At 41.7% G+C, this 19,635-nt stretch overlaps 1 protein-coding gene across 2 annotated transcripts in view; it reads left to right on the forward strand.

The window, feature by feature from the left end:
- LOC117260108 (mitochondrial intermediate peptidase-like) overlaps nt 1–19,635 on the forward strand; it is a 41,561-nt gene that overhangs the window by 12,061 nt on the left and 9,865 nt on the right. For both annotated transcript variants that reach the window (XM_033631998.2, XM_033631997.2), the window contains 3 exons: nt 208–324; nt 6,120–6,241; nt 9,583–9,656. In XM_033631998.2, the coding sequence (XP_033487889.1) occupies nt 208–324; nt 6,120–6,241; nt 9,583–9,656 (313 nt within the window). The remainder of the gene's footprint in view (nt 1–207; nt 325–6,119; nt 6,242–9,582; nt 9,657–19,635) is intronic.

The following is a 19,635-nucleotide window of genomic DNA, read 5'->3' on the forward strand; positions in this document are numbered from 1 at the left end:
GCTGACGCCAGCTTGTCTTAAAAGTAGGAAAAAATGTGAAAATGAAGTATCAGAACGATCTAAAGCCTGAGATTTGCGATCACAGGTAATACTAAAATATGACATTATATCATATAAAAGACACGCAATACAGTGCAGCTTGATAGGTCCTCTTTAAGGTTTTTATGTGCTGGACTGATTTGGTATGATCTTTTTTTTCCTGGACAGATCTTCTACGCTGTCTTGGACCAGATCTACCACAGCAAACCTCAGAACCGCTCCACCACAGACATCCTGAAGGAAATGCAGCAGAAATACTACGGCTTGCCTTACACGCCCAACACGGTACATCCCCAACTCTCTTTGTGCTATTTAACACACTGTCTGACTTTTTTCAAGTAGCTTGTCATTGCGATACTGTGTCTTTGGATTGATTACAGCCTTTTCAGTTTTGATCATTTGGGGAACGTTCTGTGCACGAATCCCTGAAGACTCTGCTCTCACTGCTCAGTTGATCACGGCACAGAAACAACACAAACTTGACTGAGAAGTCCTTTTAGCTTTCTACTCCAATTCTCCTTCTTTCCTTTCTCTCTGGATTTATATCTTTTACCCAGGCACAGCAGCGTTTAAGGGATTAAAGCCTCTTTTTTTTTTTTTGAAGCCCTGCTAAAATAACAAAGCAGAGGTATACTTTGAATGAGCTCTCCCCGGGGGAAATATTTGAAACTCTTCCTCCTGGTCCTTTAATGAAAAAAGCTCTCTATTTCCCCAACTTTTGCAGCTGTGGGCGAGGGGATGAGGCCAGGAGGGAGAAGGGAATCAAACACACAGTCATAATTTAGCCAGGAATGGCCTTCATAGAGCATTTACTCTGAGCTATAATTATGTGGGGTGCCATCAGGAATAGAGATTACAGAAGTGCTGTATATTCTTCCAAACGTCAGTGTACTGGCCCATGTTTCTCCTCCCAGAAGTCCTCCCACTCTTCTGCTTGTGCCCTGCTTTGTAGCTGCCTCTCCAGAGATTGTGGTTTATGTTATATAGTTTCCCACTGTCGCAGTCGTTCCTCTTCAACTTCTCAAACCCCACTGAAAGCTCTAACAGACACTTTACGTCCGTGTGCACAGCTAACCACAGCAGGATTGTTTTCCTTATTTGAACTCCACAGAAACTGAAGATGATTGCAGTTTCTTGAGTTGGATCAAGTGAAAACAGATTTGTTTAGATCCCTCAGTGACCGGCGACAGACTCTACTTAAACTTGTTTTTTTTTTTTCGAATTTGCCCTCTGTGTCTCACTTTTCACCCGTCCTCATGGAAACACAGCTCAGGAAAAGTTTCCACAGCAAAGTGAACATTTGAGTGGCTAATAGGTTATGGAGAGCCACAGATTATAAACATTAGGGTGACGCTGACATGTGTATAGTTTATAGAGCGGGGCTATCATTTCCCGCTGTGTGCAGAGAGAGAGGATCAGCTGTGAGTAACACAGACCACATGCTCACCCTTGAGCCGAAGATAATATTTGGAAATAAATGGCAGAAAGCAAGATGTTCTGCTGGCTGTGTTGACATTTCCTCAATCTGCGATTCTTGGCTTGAATGCTTCAGGACCAAAGCGGGCGCTCCTCTTTTTTTAATGAGCAGTGTTTTCAAGCATGTGTAATCCACACTCTCATAAAAATGTGGAAATGCACCTTAGCACCAGGAACAAAAAAAACACAAGTTGAGTTTAGAAAGAACATAAAGTCTTTTATCTCACATACAAGAGGAACAGAGTAAAAAGCCTGTGCTGACTTTGTCTCCTTTTGTATGTATGGATCAAAAGGATATCTCGCTGACATGTCACCCACTTGCACTCTCACAAAAGTCGACATTAATCATTTGATGTAAGGCAAAGGGATTGGAGACAAAGAGGAGCTTGGAAGTCAGAAAATCATTTTCGTGCCGCATTTTGACGAGTGTTTAAAGCATCTTGTCAAAGACTCAAACTGAACACCAAAGTAAAAAGCTGCCTGTTTGTTTCCAGAGTGTCAGCGACTGTAAACCACAGAGGAAATACAATGAAGTCAAAGAGCTGGCTGTCCCATAGGTTTAAAACTCAAAAATCAAAAGTTAAGTTCAAATTAAAAACCATTTTTTATGCATCAGAACATTTTTCTGTCAGCGTGTGAATTAACTCCGAACAGCTAAAGCAGACTTCTAACCTGCACGACAGCGAGGCACGACGTGACCGAGGCACTGTATCACTACTGCGTCCAGCTGACAAAGCAAATTCTGTCAACTTCTGCTTGCCTGTGGTTTTCTGAGCCAGAACTCCTCTCAGGAGAGCTTTTTACTCTTATTAAAGTCACCACAGCGCAGAGGAGTCTCGTCAACTCGACACTTTGGAGCTTAAGCATTTCTTACGCTGTTGGATCAAAGATGAGCAGCCCCCAGTTTAAGCTCTCACACAGCTGCGTCAAACTTTATTACACCTTGTCATCCAGTAACATAATTTTGAAGGTATTTATCTTCAAAGTAATAATATTTTATTTATATATTTTACCAGGTGTCTTTTTGTGATGCTGTTTTTTAATTAGTTGTCCACTTAGCAATATTTTAATTTAACCATTCTTTCATTACAAGGGCTTTAAACAGCTTCATGAATATAACAAATAATACATTTTTATCAGAATTAAAGCCCAATACCTTTAAGGATCCATTTCTCCGTGCTATACCTTCTACAGCTGACCTCGTGATGATGATTTTGACTTCATAATACCACCCTGTACATAATCAGATTAATCCAAATCTAATGGATACTTCTGATACATTTTATTAAGATCATTTTCTAAAGTATACAGTGCCTTACAACGTACAGTACAGGCCAAAAGTTTGGACACACCTTCTCATTCAATGCGTTTTCTTTATTTTCATGACTATTTACATTGTAGATTCTCACTGAAGGCATCAAAACTATGAATGAACACATGTGGAGTTATGTACTTAACAAAAAAAGGTGAAATAACTGAAAACATGTTTTATATTCTAGTTTCTTCAAAATAGCCACCCTTTGCTCTGATTACTGCTTTGCACACTCTTGGCATTCTCTCCATGAGCTTCAAGAGGTAGTCACCTGAAATGGTTTCCACTTGACAGGTGTGCCTTATCAGGGTTAATTAGTGGAATTTCTTGCTTTATCAATGGGGTTGGGACCATCAGTTGTGTTGTGCAGAAGTCAGGTTAATACACAGCCGACAGCCCTATTGGACAACTGTTAAAATTCATATTATGGCAAGAACCAATCAGCTAACTAAAGAAAAATGAGTGGCCATCATTACTTTAAGAAATGAAGGTCAGTCAGTCCGGAAAATTGCAAAAACTTTAAATGTGTCCCCAAGTGGAGTCGCAAAAACCATCAAGCGCTACAACGAAACTGGCACACATGAGGACCGACCCAGGAAAGGAAGACCAAGAGTCACCTCTGCTTCTGAGGATAAGTTCATCCGAGTCACCAGCCTCAGAAATCGCAAGTTAACAGCAGCTCAGATCAGAGACCAGATGAATGCCACACAGAGTTCTAGCAGCAGACCCATCTCTAGAACAACTGTTAAGAGGAGACTGCGCCAATCAGGCCTTCATGGTCAAATAGCTGCTAGGAAACCACTGCTAAGGAGAGGCAACAAGCAGAAGAGATTTGTTTGGGCCAAGAAACACAAGGAATGGACATTAGACCAGTGGAAATCTGTGCTTTGGTCTGATGAGTCCAAATTTGAGATCTTTGGTTCCAAGCGCCGTGTCTTTGTGAGACGCAGAAAAGGTGAACGGATGGATTCCACATGCCTGGTTCCCACTGTGAAGCATGGAGGAGGAGGTGTGATGGTGTGGGGCTGTTTTGCTGGTGACACTGTTAGGGATTTATTCAAAATTGAAGGCACACTGAACCAGCATGGCTACCACAGCATCCTGCAGCGACATGCCATCCCATCCGGTTTGCGTTTAGTTGGACGATCATTTATTTTTCAACAGGACAATGATCCCAAACACACCTCCAGGCTGTGTAAGGGCTATTTGACCAAGAAGGAGAGTGATGGAGTGCTGCGGCAGATGACCTGGCCTCCACAGTCACCGGACCCGAACCCAATCGAGATGGTTTGGGGTGAGCTGGACTGCAGAGTGAAGGCAAAGGGTGCACCTCAAGGAACTCCTTCAAGACTGTTGGAAAACCATTTCAGGTGACTACCTCTTGAAGCTCATGGAGAGAATGCCAAGAGTGTGCAAAGCAGTAATCAGAGCAAAGGGTGGCTATTTTGAAGAAACTAGAATATAAAACATGTTTTCAGTTATTTCACCTTTTTTTGTTAAGTACATAACTCCACATGTGTTCATTCATAGTTTTGATGCCCTCAGTGAGAATCTACAATGTAAATAGTCATGAAAATAAAGAAAACGCATTGAATGAGAAGGTGTGTCCAAACTTTTGGCCTGTACTGTATGTACCCAGGTCTCCCTTGAAAATAAGACCTCAATCTCAATGAGATTTACCACGTTAAAGCTGCTGTAGTCATTATTTCTATATAAACAAGGCGTCACATGGCTGTATAATTAGAAAGGAGTTGCTTATAGTGATGAACCCGCAGAAAAATATCAGCTCTGTGGAGCGTTTTAGCGTATTTTAATTCATTGTTTTGGTTTCATGGCCCATAACTTCACTGTGTCAGTTCACTTTCATTGCTCTCATGGGCGTCATTTTCAGGGAAAAGCTCTGTTAACCCACTGTACGCCACCTGCTCAGCACCAAACTGCAGACATTTATCAACCAGCTGGTGAACATAGTGGAACAATTAGCAGCTAAAGAGCGGGATATTTCTCTCAGGAATTAAAATATGATAAGTGATATGTGAAGCAGAGTGGATAGAGGAAAAACACAACTCCAAATAAGTGCTAATGTTACTTTGTACTGGATGTGTAAAAAGCAATTGTTTGCTAACAAGATAGGTGATAATATGTCAGTCTTGTTTACGGTTTGTTTCTGCTGCCCCCAAGTGGCCGAAAAACTTTTCTGCTGTATCAGGCATTCTCTTCATAAAAAGGTTTTGTTTGGAGCAAAGACATTAAAATAGATCAGGTTTTTCACTGAGGCTTGAAGATAATTTATGTACATAAGTTGTCTACATCCTTTTAAGTCAGACAATTATTTCACTTGCAGTTGGAGCATAAATCATTAAGACGTTGATTTTTTTTTTTTCATGTGGAGTTGGAGGGAGGCGTCTGCAGTCTGTTATGGTTTTGTTAAGTATGGCAGCTGCTGTCTTTCCTAAATGGCTGAATGTTTGAGTGTTTGCCAGCTGAATTCCCCCAGAGTCCCCGTCTGCAGAGATCATAAAAGAGCTCGTCTTTATAGATATGGAGAGGGGCCCCCGCAGGCAACTGAATGGAAAACAGAGGAGAGCAGAAGGGGGCTTTCTACCATTTAGGAATTTCCATGTTTTGTCCTTTAAAGGAGGAGCTGGCAGGTTGTGATTTAATGTTTTGTTACAGAGGTTTGTCGGAGGAAAAGGTGTATTTATTCCCACCAATATATTAACATCATAAAGAAACTGAGGCAGCTCAAAAGAAAAAAAAGTGTTTGACATTTTTGTCAGCAGACATTTAATAGTTTTGTGATTTAATTTTCATTATTATCCACTTCAGTGTAGTTGCAGTGACAGAATAGAAGGCTGACACTTACAAATTTGCAAATTTATGGAGATATTTTTATGCCAAGTTGCAGTTTCAGTTGTAGTTAACATCTCCAGCCTCACTTTGTGCTTTTTACGGGAATAGTTAGCCACGGTCATGGAACAGCTTCTCTTAACAAGTTTGTACGAGCAGAAACATTTAAGGCTGTGATATCTTCCCTCTGTCACACTGCTCACACGCCACACACGCACTCACACTGTAGCCAACAAACCTGTAACAGTTTTTCATTTTGTCAAAGAACATGTGTATAGTGTCATTTATGTGATTTCTGCTCTCACTCCTCGTCTCAGTGAGTTTGTTTTGTCACTTCCTGTCTGAGCGATGAAGAGGAACCTGTTGACGGCCAGATTATTTGCGTCTTCTCACTCAGGTGAGGGTGGTAATGTTCTCTTTTTTACATTTTTATCCTCCATAGGCATGGCAGCTGAGATTCGGCCACCTGATTGGCTACGGGGCCAAATACTACTCCTACCTCATGTCCCGGGCTGTGGCCTCCATGGTGTGGAAACAGTGCTTCGTTCAGGATCCTTTAAACAGGTGAGACAGCTACTCAAGGTTAAAAAAAAATACTCAAGTCCTCAACTTCCTACATACGACGAGCTTAAATTGGGTACGTGTTTTTACGGGAGGAAACTGTTGTTGAGGGTTTTTTTTTTTTTTTAAGATATTTCTGGGGGACATTTTCAGCCTTTAATGGATAGGACAGACAAGTGTGAAGGGGGGAGAGAGAGGGAGTGACATGCAGCAAAGGGCCACAGGCTGGAGTTGAACCCGGGCCGCTGCGGCAACAGCCTTGTACATGGGGCGCCTGCTCTACCACTAAGCCACCGACGCCCCAAAACTGTTGTTGAGTTGAACTTAATTGAGTTTTGGCTGAATCAACTAAGTTTCACTCTTTATAGAATGACTGAAAACTGAGCCTCCTTTTCATAGCACAAAAATATAACATGTAACTGTAACACAATGGTAGATTCTTTTCTCTAATGGGAAAACTCAGTGCCAAGCTAAAAAAGAAAGTGTTCTGAATCTGTGGCAGCCTCGGATAAATGTGATTAAAGTGTGTCTCTTTTTTTTTAAAGACCTTTACTGTGAAAGGGTCGTCCCAAACGAGCAAAATCAAAGTTTATCGATAAGATCCTCTAAAAGTGATTGTGACTCACCAAACTCTACTAAATGGAAGCACAGCAAATGAATGTAGGCTTCATGTTACAACTTTGTCAAATACTCAAACCTTTTGCACAGTTTGCATTAAGATACAGAATAGTGAAGGTAAAATAAATAAGGGAAATTAATGTCCTTGCACGTTTTAATTTACACAGGCTGAAATAGTGAAGATTTTCAGTGGGAAAAACACGAGCAGTGGTTGTAGAGCCGTTTCCTGCTCATGGTGGAGAATTACAAGTGTGCCCCAGTTTATCTTTGATGGTGCCCTCCCCTCTAATGCAGAGTGCCCTCCACACCTACTAATGTGTCTTCATGTGCAGTGACACCATAGACTGTGTGAGTGACACTCAGTGGTGAAGGGCTAATGAGGAATACTCTTCAGTTATCCTTAAAGTAAAGCACCCACTCTTGAGAACTGGGACAAATCATGTCCTCAAAACAAAGGAATACTTCGCACATCTGTTTTCAAACAGGTGCAAAGGAACAAGAAGAATAAAACTTGTGAAAAAAAAAAGACGTTTCTGCTACTAGACCATCATCATCAGGCAGCTGTCTTAGGTTGGCTTGATGAAGGTCTAGTCACCGAAATGTGGCAGAAGCATTAAAAATCGTTATTTTTGCAAGTTAGACAGTGTGCGGGAGTCTTTTTTTGACGAATCATGTCCTAAAAAAAAAAAAAACAAACTTAAAAGTTATAACTTATCAACACACTAATTTTGTTTCTGGGGTAAAATGTTCTTTTTAAAGGATTTGTCTGTATGAAGAAATATGATCTTATACAATATTTTGATCTGCTTTCATTTTTTTTTACTTCTAAACTTGTGCTGTGCCAGAAAATACCCACGTCCCAGGCAAGAATTCACAACTTTAAACAATTAAAAAATGTATTAAAAGCCTTCAAAATCTAAAACTAACAGTTCGTACTGAAAACATTTGTGTAAAAATGAACTGCTATGGGGCGTCAGTGGCTTAGTGGTAGAGCAGGCGTCCCATGTACAAGGCTGTTGCCGCAGCGGCCCGGGTTCACACTTCGCTATCCTATCAATTAAAGGCAAAAAATGCCCCAAAAAATATCTTTAAAAAAAAAATGTACTGCTATAATCATTTTTGTTTTAAGGTATAATTTTTTGTGAAAAAGTTTGCCCTTCAAAGATGTGCTCCAGATTTTTGTTAACTCTGTCAGATTTCTACAAAAATACAATTTAATCAGGCATCAAAGGGATTAGCTATATCACACTGACTCCTGTCTTACTTCCTTGTCTCTAAAAAGGCAGGAATGCTGCTGAAGTACTGTTAAACTTTCTACTTTTCGATAAATTCATTATATAATATTGCTGTCAGGTGTGTGTCAACCATGACACGTCAACTATGTAGCCCTGCTAAATCATAACAAGATAAGAATTATGGATTACAAATGAGTATTTTGATTGGCATTAAGAGAACTCTAAGCAACTTTGAAAAATAAAATGGCTACTTGCTACAACTGCTGTGAAATTAATAAATATATGTAACTTTTTTGTCAACTCCGTCAGATTTTACCTCTGCTGTTAAAGAAAACATTAAATGTCTAGGAGGTTGGCCCATTACAATGTGTAATAGTCATGACTTGATTTTTTATAATACATTTTCCAGCCTAATTGATAAGTACAAATCAAAAACCCAAACAGGTAAGTTTTTGTCCCAGTTCTTAACAGTAAGTGAAAGACAAGTCCTCCAAAACACCACGTACTACGTAATGTAAGTGAGGAACCTAATCTTCAACTTCAAAGCAATCTAATCTTATCAATATGTACCTGTAGTGTCTTTGTATAATGTTTGCAGGCATGTTTAGAGTCAGTAAAATCTTGGCACTGCTACTTCTTACATGATGGCATTGATGATGATTTTTTGATTGATTGTTATGGAATTGATTTTAATCATTTGCAACATTTGAATTGATTTGATTTGCATGACAGCGATGGAAATGACCAGTTCATTGACTCCATTTCCAATTAAAACAATCAAGTTGACAACAGTAGAACCGTGAGGTCGTGAAGTTCACTGAGGTGTGTTTTACAGCTCAGAGAAGTTATTAGTTCAGCTCCTGTACTTCCACAGAGATATGTTTTGATTAACTCACAGTCTACGCTCTCTTTTTATCCACTCGTATCCTTGTGTTCATAGTGAGAGACGCACACGCTGTAAAAGAGCAGCGTAAACCTGTTTTGCGTTTAGAGCGCAGAGACAGATGCATCCTGACAGGCCACCTTCCCCTGGATACTGTTTAGGCCTCTGCTGTCTGACATCGAACATGACGTTAATATGAAACTCACGCCGACTTGGCAGGTGTCTGCTGTAATTCACAGACACTCAGGAGCATCCAGACCCCCCCCCCCCCCCCCCCAAATCACAAGTGTTCACCGCTGGACAAAGCATAAAGGCTTTGTTTTGAAAAACGAAGCGTCTCCAGTACCTCCATCGAGTGGAGCCCTGCAGCCTTCTCCCCCTGCCTCTCTTTGCTGTTCCTCTGTCTTCTTGTCTTCTCTTTTCCTTTGAGATTGTTTTAGTTCCACCTGCAGTTGTCAGATCTCTGTTTCCTGTCACCTGTCTGTTGTGAACAGGGAGCTTAGGAGACTTGGCCCGTGGGCTGCTAGTGGCAGCGGCAGAGAGTACAGGTGTCTGTAACCTTATCTCCTTCTCTTCTGTGTCTGTCTTTCCTTTGCTGTCTTTGTCAGGGACATGGGTGAGCGTTACCGTCGGGAGATGCTGGCCCACGGAGGAGCCAAGGAGCCCATGCTCATGGTGGAAGGTAACACGTCAGACCTTTTTTTTTAATCCCCAAAAAATACTGAAAGAACCATTTTATATTTACCCATAAAATTCAACGAATCACTTTCATTTCTAGTCACATCAGACTTAGGAATTGCACTCCTAGACGTCAGTTCTCCTCTATTTTTGGGCTCTCTGCTGACCTTTTGACCCCACAGCCTTCAGGCAACAGTTGTCCCACCTCGTACAGGACACCACTACCCCCCCCGGGCAGATTTAGCTTGTTTGGACCACAGTTTAACAGTTTTAGGTTTCCCCAGAGTTCATCTCCAGGTTTCCCTCAGTTTAGTTATTAAAGTGTCAGTCCATTAACTTCCTGTAGCTCCAGTAAATTGGTTGTGGAGTGTAATTACTGTTAAGTGATGCTGTTGAATTTGTTTTGACAGCTTGGAGGGTCAACTGCTGTCAAATTTTTTTGTCAGCTGTCTCATATGAGGCAGACAAACATCCTTGAGAAAAAACACAGATTACTAGTTACAATTATGTCAGTGGGAAAGTGTCCACGTGTAAAAAGTTGGATAATGAAGTGACTAATAGTGTTGTCATGATACGTGCATGATTTCTAGCTTAAAAAATAGCAATATTTGATACCGTGTTGGTGAAGACTCTCAGTTATCCAGGTCATGGCTATCTTAAGTGCTATATCGTAGGCAACTGGACTTTTTTTTTTTTTTTAGATATTTTTTGGGGCATTTTCAGACTTTAATGGACAGGACGGACAAGCGTGAAGGGGGGAGAGAGAGAGGACATGCAGCAAAGGGCCACAGGCTGGAGTGGAACCCGGACCGCTGCAGCAACAGCCTTGTACATGGGGCGCCTGCTCTACCACTAAGCCACCGGTGCCCCGGCAACTGGATTTCTTAAAAACGTTTCAGCTATTATCCAAGAGGCTGTAAGGCCTCTGTAAGGGTTCACACCCACATAGAGTTTTAAAGCCTACGACTCCGCACCAGTCTGTAAGAACTGAAGAAGCCTCTTGGATGAGAGGTGAAACGTCTGCAAGAAACTTAAAGGGATAGTGTACCCAAAAATGAAAATTCACCCATTTTCTACTCATCCATATGCCAATGGAGGCTCAGGTGAAGTTTTAGAGTCCTCACATCACTTGCAGAGATCAAAGGGGAGAGGGGGTAGCAACACAACTCCACCTAATGGAGGCTTACCGTGCCCCAGATTCAAATGTCTAAAAACACATCATTGAAACCACAAAATATCTCCATACTGCTCGTCCGTAGTGACCCAAGTGTCCTGAAACCCCGACATAAAAAGTTGTTTGGAAAAATGTCATTTGAACTCTGTTTTTAGCCTCATTGTAGCCTGTAGCTCTGACTGCCTGTCTGTATACCGCGTTCACTTTTGCACGCTTGCGCAAGACCGTGAGACATGGGCACCGCGTTCATGTGTGTTCATGTGCTTTCACTGGTCTCGCACACAAGCACGCACACGTGAACGCGGTGCACAGAGAGGCAGTCACAGCTACAGGCTACTGTACTTTTTATGTCGGGGCTTCAGGACACTTGGGTCACTACAGACAAACAGTATGGAGATATTTTGTGGTTTCAATTATGTGTTTTTGGATGTTTGAATCTGGGGCGCCATGAGCCTCCATTAGGTGGAGTTGTGTTGCTACCCCCTAACCCCTTGGATCTCTGCAAGTGTTGTGAGGACTCTAAAGCATATGGGTGAGTAGATAATGGCTGATTTTTCATTTTTGGATGCACTATCCCTTTAAGCAAGTCCAGTTGCCTACGATATAGCACTTAAGATTAATATTTGATACCATTTTTGATGCCACAGGGAAAAAAAATGACATTGAGGGCATTTAAAATTGTTATTAAAAAATAAATATAACAAGGCTGTAACATGACGATGACGACTTTTCTTGGTAGCAGCAGAGAAAAACAGAATGACTGTAGTAAACATTGACAATAGGAGAGAGTGAGAAGGTGCAGCTGGTAGTGTTGTATTCAGAATCATTGATAAATTGATAAATCTGTGTTTTTAATGACACAATCAAGTATTTTTTTAGTCCTTACTACTTTGACAGGTGGCACGGTGGTACAGTAGTTAGTATTGTCGCCTCACAGCGAGAGGGTTCCTGGTTTGAATTCAGGGTGGGGTTTCGAACTCCAGGATGGGGGAGCCCTTCTGTGCGGAGTTTGCATGTTCTCCCTGTGTCAGTGTGGGTTTTCTCCAGGTGCTCCAGCTTCCTCCCACAGTCCAAAGACATGCAGGTTAACTGGTGACTCTAAATTGCCCGTAGGTGTGAATGTGGGTGTGAATGGTTGTCTGTCTCAATGTGTCAGCCCTGTGATAGTCTGGCAACCTGTCCAGGATATACCCCACCTCTCGCCCAGTGTCAGCTGGGATAGGCTCTAGCAGCCCAGTGACCCCTTACTACATTTCTTTTTAAATTTTGTTACCAATTGTTAAAATAAAATGATGTAGAAGATTAGAGAGGAGGAAGAAATAAAGAAATTGCATAATTAAATTACATGAAAACAGAAAATATTATCATATTACAAGTACCATAAAACACCTCTGCCCCAAGTACTTGCTACTGATTGACCATCCGTTCTGGGAGATACTGGGTTCAAATAGTGGTTTATATATTAAGTAAGATAGACAAGGTTTCTCTGTCCGTTACAGTCCTTTAACCTCACCAGTAGAGTCTGTTTTCTCCTGAGGGGAAATTTAGCTCCAGTTTGTCATCAGACAGAAGCAGCTGTGCGTCTGTTAGTCATGTTGTAGTTTTTCTTTGAGGTGTTCACGGCTGCCGCTGTTGTGGTTTGGCTCCATCTGCGCTCAAGCTCCCTGAGTAGCACCTATTTACCGATTTAACACACCTCCCAATGTTTCTCATCTTTATTTACAAGAGCTTTGTCAACCCAGACACAGCCAGTCCTGCTGTGGTGTGAATTATCAAGTCCGCTCCCTCTGGCAGTCGCACACTGTTCATGCTAGTCCCTCACTATTCTGACGTCAGTTATTTGATCCGCTTAAAAAAAAAAAAAATCTTAACTCAGTAGTGTTTTGCTGCCTTTCTTTTTTTTAGCACAGACAAAAATCCAGAAGGCAGGAAAGACAGACATGGATGATTACAGGTTTGAGCCCTGAGAACTGCTGACTCTGCAGGGCTGAAAACACAGACCGGTGCATTCCACTTTGTGTTTAACCAACATTTTTCAGCCATGCTAGCAGCATGGGTCTAGAGATGGTGGTGTCAGTCAGTTGGTCCATCACTTCCGTCCACACTGAAACATCTCAACAGATACTGGATGGACTGCCATGAAATGAAATATTCCCCTCAGGATCAAATTTGGTGATTCTCTGGCTTTTCAACCAGTGCCATCATCATTTGTTCAATAATTTTATTTAATGGTTTGAGTTCAAGGTCTAAAAAAAAGAACACAATCAGTAACATTGTTTACACTGTGCTACATTACAGAGAAATACAAAACTGTACTAATGAACCTTCATTAATATAGGCCTATATTTTATCTACAAGTGCGCGTCACACACTGAGCGAGCCGCCTGTTAATGACGCTGTGGGCTAATGGGCATGTAGCTACTTCCATGTTTCAGATGATACGTCACGTTTGTAGTCGACCAATGAAGATGAGTTTACATATCACCTTGGGTTCGTCCTTCACCTTCTCAAAATGATCCCACACTTTGGATTTCCTGCCCGACATGTTATTAACTAGCCTGTGGAATAACTGCAGGTACCAGCCCTGGAAATTAATGTGACTCCTGTCTGACTGCTGAGCGTGGACACTTCCTGTGTCTGTCCTTTCAAATTAAATTCCCACATGGTCCAGTCATATAAGTTTGATTTATTTTGAAAGGCGCAGCTCCTCCTCCTCCTTTCACGTTTTTGACCTCTCTGGTCGACTGACATTTGGTCGACTCTTAGGGGCCAGCCCTAGACAACATATGGAAAAACAATTTAAAACAAAGATTCTTCTTTTTCTTTTTCTTTTTCTTTTTTTTTTTTAACTTTACTCCCATGGTACTTTGCTTTGTGGTAACCCATATGTTTCCAGCTGGCAATTTTAAGGCTGGTGTTGCGTGTGCATTGCAAACATTACGGGGAAAAGAGTCATTTTTCTCTCAATGAAATACATAAAAGCTCATGGCAGCTGGCTGCTAGTGATGGAGACAGAAAAAGGATGTAAACGGGAAGCACCAGTCGTTGAAGTCACCTGCTTGAAGTAGATTGATGATTCCTGGTCATGTAATGTTTGAAACAGCTCTACTGCATTTTGAAACAGTCAATAAAAGTAATTAGATAGCCAAGCTGTTTGTTTTAGCAGTTTATATTCATGTAATAAACATAAATATATCAATTAGAGGTTAATCTGCAAGAGAAATAAAGAAAAAGGGGAGAATATGTTATAATAATTATCCGTAAGTGATCAGTTTGACCTGGACAGACATGATTGCCATTAATGGTTTCCACTGTATCTGCAAAACTAATGACATCCCCACCAATGTCTGCTGTACTTTGTGTTTCAGTAGCAAATCGTAGCATGCTAACATGCTAAACTAAGATTCTGAACATGTTCGGAAATATACCTGCTAATCATCAGAATATTATTATCATTATAAGCAGGTTAGCATGCTAATGTTAGCATTTAGCTTTAACCTAAGCACAGCCTCACATAGCAGCTAGCATGTCTGTACACTCTTAGTCTTGTTAAGATGTAATCTGCAGTGTCTCTTGTTTAATCTCTAAGTTCATACCATTTAAATGTTATGTTTGTTTTAGCAGAAGCTATAGTTTATCTTTATACAGGCACGACGGGCAAAACAAACTACTTCCTCCTGTTGCCTTCGTCCCATCATCCTCCCATCACTTCCTCCTCCTCTCCTTGAGCAGCCGCTGTGGCATGTCTGGACAGGACAATGGGAGAGCAGGATTGAGCCAGAGAGAGGGAGCAGTAATATCAGGTGACATTTGGGAGTGTACTGTAAATCTCTCCCTCAGGGTCACCTCCTCCCTCCTCCATCAGATTGTCCGTCTGACAGCTCCAACCAGGACTGCACCCAGCCTCTGAAATTACACCCACCAACAGATCAGATCCTTGTTATTAGATCTTCCGTCCAATTAACTGTTGTTGGAGTGACAATATTTGCTTTTATGGCTTCCTTTGAAGTGAACGCTGCTCTAATTATGGGCCGAGGCCCTGTGTGCAGAACAGTTATCAGGGTCATATTGATCCCTCTGGCTGTCTTTTGCAGCCATAAGTCATTGTGCAGGCCTCATGACTCTAAAAACATCCGCTTGGGGAATAATACTTAGCCAAATCATTTTATAACAGACATCAAATTCAAAGAGCTTTGAAATAGTTAGATGTTAGTTCCAGTCTCACATTTTTGGCTCTTCAGTCCTCTCTGGACACCTGCATTTATGATAATCATCTGAAACCCATTTCTTTCTTCTTTTTATCATAATAAATTCTGTTTCACGTCTGGAGAAACACTCAAACTCAGATAAAACGTGCCCATATTTTAAAAGACACTCATCCAGCTGCCTCGCCATTTCGATGGTCACATACACGCGTGTCCTCATAATTTACCTTTACATAATGAAAACCTTAGTCAGAGTTAGAAAAGTACATCAGCGCATGTGCTGAAACATTTAGCTTTCGTCTTCTATTCACTGTGGGGTTGAGCGGTTCATAGCAACCATCTTGAACTCCTATCAAGGAATGGAAAAGGGTTTTTAAATAAGAAGGGCCCTTTTATTTTTAAAGCAGTTTTTAGGCCAGAGAGAGCATAAGACTGGAGAGGGGACACAGAATCCAGATACAACCCATTACACATAATCCTTTCAAACAAAGACCCTTGTAAATGGAGGTGTGTAACATTTCCCCTTTGGCGAAGTGGTAGAGAGGGCACAAGGGCGCACGAGGAACCGGAGCAGGCCCGGCAAGGCTAATCAGAGGCCAGTCTTTATCTGCACAGCTCCCTCCGCGCTACTGGATGTTTCCCAGGAAAGACGGTGTTGAAATGTAAACTACTAAATCCAGAGCAGCGGCATCAGGACTGAGTGAGCGAGTCAGAGAAAAAGCGAGAGCAAGAGGGAAGAAAAAGGAAGGAGAGAGTGAAAGGTGATCGACTGACTGAACTGAACCTCGGCTCCTGCCACAGAGGGGGCTTTCATGGCCTAGACTGTTCCCATAGCCCCGACTCCCGAGCACAGAAAATGGATCTACTCCAGCTCGGTAGCCGAGTTCTTTGTCCGGAGGCAGTGTGGCTGAATAGTTCTTATGACTGCTCGCATAGTCGCTAATAAACCCCAAGAGCACGGTGGTCTGTACAGTCCCACAGCACAGTTGTGACAATGATGTATAGTTCAGTCTGAACAGAAGAGGAACTTCACACAGCAAAGATGTAAAGCTGTAGAAATACATAATTTATAACCCTCGTTTAAAAACAGACATGATTTGTGATTCTTCCAAGCGGAGAAGGTGTCTGCTTGCGTCCTTGATTTACTGATAGCAGTCTGCCTTTTGATGAGCACAGTGCTGTGAAGAAAGAAATAATAAAAGTCCTGAAAAGTTTTGAGGAATACTGCAGACAGAAATGTTGTAGCATTTGGTGCAGCTTTTGTGTGATCAAAGTCTAATCAAACGGATGAAGTTTAAATGTGATGTTGCAGAAACACTTAGAGGTGTGTTTCCGGGCCTGACAAGTATCTTGAGTTTCAGAAAGACTAATGCTGCGTTCCAAATCGCATACTTTTTCTTTTTGCTTTCAGTATGTATTGCAGCTGCCCTCACATTAGTATGTACTATTGCATGGAGTATGCATGGTACTTTAATGGTATAACAGTGCGTCTTGAACTTTGACCCTCTTGCTCTCATATATCCAACGTAGTCCTTGGCGCGAACTTTAAAGTAAACGGAAAATGTGTGTGATTTGGAACACAGCAGATCTTAACATTATCACTAAACATTACTGTGGAGAGACAACAAAATGTAATTTGCCAAGTTCACCAGAGACCCACAGAGTCATGCTGTTGTTACTTTACCATGTATGCAAGTTAAAGTTACAACAGCATAGATTGTAGATGGAAATGAGTTTCTTCCATAGGGTGGCTGGGTTCACCCTTAGAGATACAGTAAAGAGCTTGGGAATCCAGAGGGCACTCGGAGTAAAGCCGCTGCTCCTTCGTGTCGAAAGGGGTCAGTTGAGGTGGTTCAGGCATCTGATCAAGATGCCTTCTGTGCGCCTCCTGTTAGAGGTGTTCTGGGCACGTCCCACTGGAGGGAGGCCCCAGGGCAGACCCAGAACATGCTGGAGGGATTACATATCTCATCTGGTCTGGCCGAGATGGAAAGTGTTGCTGGGGAGATGTCATCTTGGGTGCTTTGCTTGGCCTGCTGCCCTGCGACCCGGCTCCAGTTAAGTGGATGAAAATGGATGGATGGCTGAATTATAGATTATAGTCATTTCGGCTTCTGTCAGTGAGCGGCCATTTGTCTGCGGCTCAGTCCATGTGACGCATCTTCATGGCAAGCATGCTGGCTCGTACTACAAAATGCGACTAGATGCAGTAGGTTATCCTGGTATTTTTTGTACACTGCATTTGACATACTATGTATTGGGTAGGGATGCACAATATTGGAGTTTTTGCCGATATCCGATATGCTGATATGTAACAACTCATTTGGCAGATAACCGACATCGATATATCCACTTAGTTTGGCAGGTATCTAGTCAGGTTTTGACCTGATGGTGGCACTAGATGAAAAGTCAGAGGATCGTCAGAGTTATTACAGTTCATCCTGCCGGGGACATGATTGTCTGGATTAAATTTTGTGGCAATCCATCTAAAAGTTTTTGAAATATGTCACAAACGTGAACTGCATGGTGGCGCTAGAGGAAATGTTGGGGTATCATTAGGGTTCATCCTCTGGGGACCATGAATGTCAAAATAGCGTGGAAATCCAAACAATATATGTCAAGAATTCCAATCTCTCAGCATCATGTCAGCATCACTCATCACAACATCATTCCTGTTATGTTGCTAAAAATCATATGTTTGCATAAATATTTCTTAAGGAAAAATTAGACCCAAATTATAGACGTTTCTCAGACTTTGAACACATTACATTGCATAAACCTGATTGTGTATTTTAATTAATTTTTTGCGTGTTTAGGTGGGGAACATTTCCTTACATTAAGAGGTTGGTTTACTGGTTTATCCTCAATAGCATTGCAGGTTTTTCTTCTTTTGTGAAGCCACTTACTCAACAAAGAGCCTCCCTGTGCAGTGTTTGTCATCACCCTTGTCTTGCTTGCTTTCTGGGCCTGTCTTAAGTATTGTTTGTAGAAAAAGCTTCCTGAACTTCAAAGGGAGTAATTACAGAGGCAGTGAGCCGAAGGTTTGCCTCCAGGTTTGACAGAGGCAACCGCTTTTCACACCTTGACATGTTTCGAATGGTTACAAGCAGCAGCTGAACGGCTTCTGAAGCAGCCAGGAACGCGTTTTGAAATGTGTGATCATAAACTCTTAAGTGACTTGGAGCTCTGCACGTTTGTTGGCATGAATATTGTTTCATGCACATACAGAGAATGTGACACTACAGAAGCTCAAGTTACTGCAAGCAGCAGTTTGTTCCCATTTTAAATGTACAAATGTGGTGTACTGCTGCTCCCTCTAACTTGCAAGTGGGTGTAATTGGCCTATAAAAGCAACCAATTAAATCATGAAAGAACAGAACGCGGCCAAGCCCAAGGGACTGGGATCAATGGCTCTTAGAAAACAGCCGGTTTTAGCAAAGCCCTCTGATTGGTTAAAGATACTTTCCAGCAGTGCTGATTTGTGCTCTAATGGCAGAACACAGTTTTTTTTTACTTGTATTCTGCTGTTGGAGCACTAAAAGTGTAAAAGTGCTTGCTACACTCACTTTCAGCGAGCCAGGACAGAAATATATGGGTTTTTGTAGAAAAGCTGCACTACTCCAGAGGTTGCTCTTTACTCTGAAAATGCATGTTAGACTGATGGTCAAAATCCTATCTCTTTAAGTGAAACCCATATTAAAAATTCCCCCACCCCACCCCAAAAGAGGGAACACTGTTTTATGTAACTGATCTTAGAAGAATGTGGGTCATCAGAAACTTCACTCCCACTCTAAGAAAATTTCTTTCTAGGCGGTAACTGAGATGTTTGATAAATTCAACCAGCAGTCGCTGCAGGCTGGGCAGCAATTTTGAACCATCTCCACTGAATTCTCGTCCCCAGTGGTGTCATTACCAAGGTCCAGAGCTGTTAGCCAGCCACATAGGTCTTCATTTGACTGATACCCATCGCCCACCACCCTTCAAGTAAATAAATTATTGTGTGCATGCTGTGTATGTTCTGCTGTGAGAGATAAAGCTCTGTTTACTTGAAAGATATTTTTTTAATTTCGAAATGCGAGTGCAGTTGTAGTAAAATATGAGGACATGTTGCAGCAGGGCCTTTTATGTCTCATTATGAATGCCTAATGTTAAAATGATAGCAAAGAGAATTGGCAAATCTTGACCTTTTCATCTTACCTAACTCAGGTAGCCAAAGAATCTGCACGTGTCTCTGTTTCTGTGTGAGAGAGCAAGGCAGTGCCATACAAACATGTTACTGAAACTGAGTTATGGTGTTCAGTCTTCTACTATCAGTTCCCAGTAAACAAAGATGGCCCAGACAAAGGTCTGGATGTGCAGACGAAATACTGCGTGTTTATAAAGAGACAACTGCTGAAGGGTGGGAACTAAGGATGTTGTGAGGCGTGACTGCCTCCGTAAGCACTGGTAACTGAACTTCATTTCTCCATCTTTTGGCTGACCAGCTGGGGATCCATTTGCAAATGTTCACCTGAATATTGCAACAAAACAACAAACACTGCTTTTTGCGAGTTCATCTTTAAACTGCCACCCATCATGATAATGCAAGTACTTCCTTTCAAAGA

Source organism: Epinephelus lanceolatus, chromosome 4, assembly GCF_041903045.1.
Source record: "Epinephelus lanceolatus isolate andai-2023 chromosome 4, ASM4190304v1, whole genome shotgun sequence".
NCBI classification, from domain to species: Eukaryota; Metazoa; Chordata; class Actinopteri; order Perciformes; family Serranidae; genus Epinephelus; species Epinephelus lanceolatus.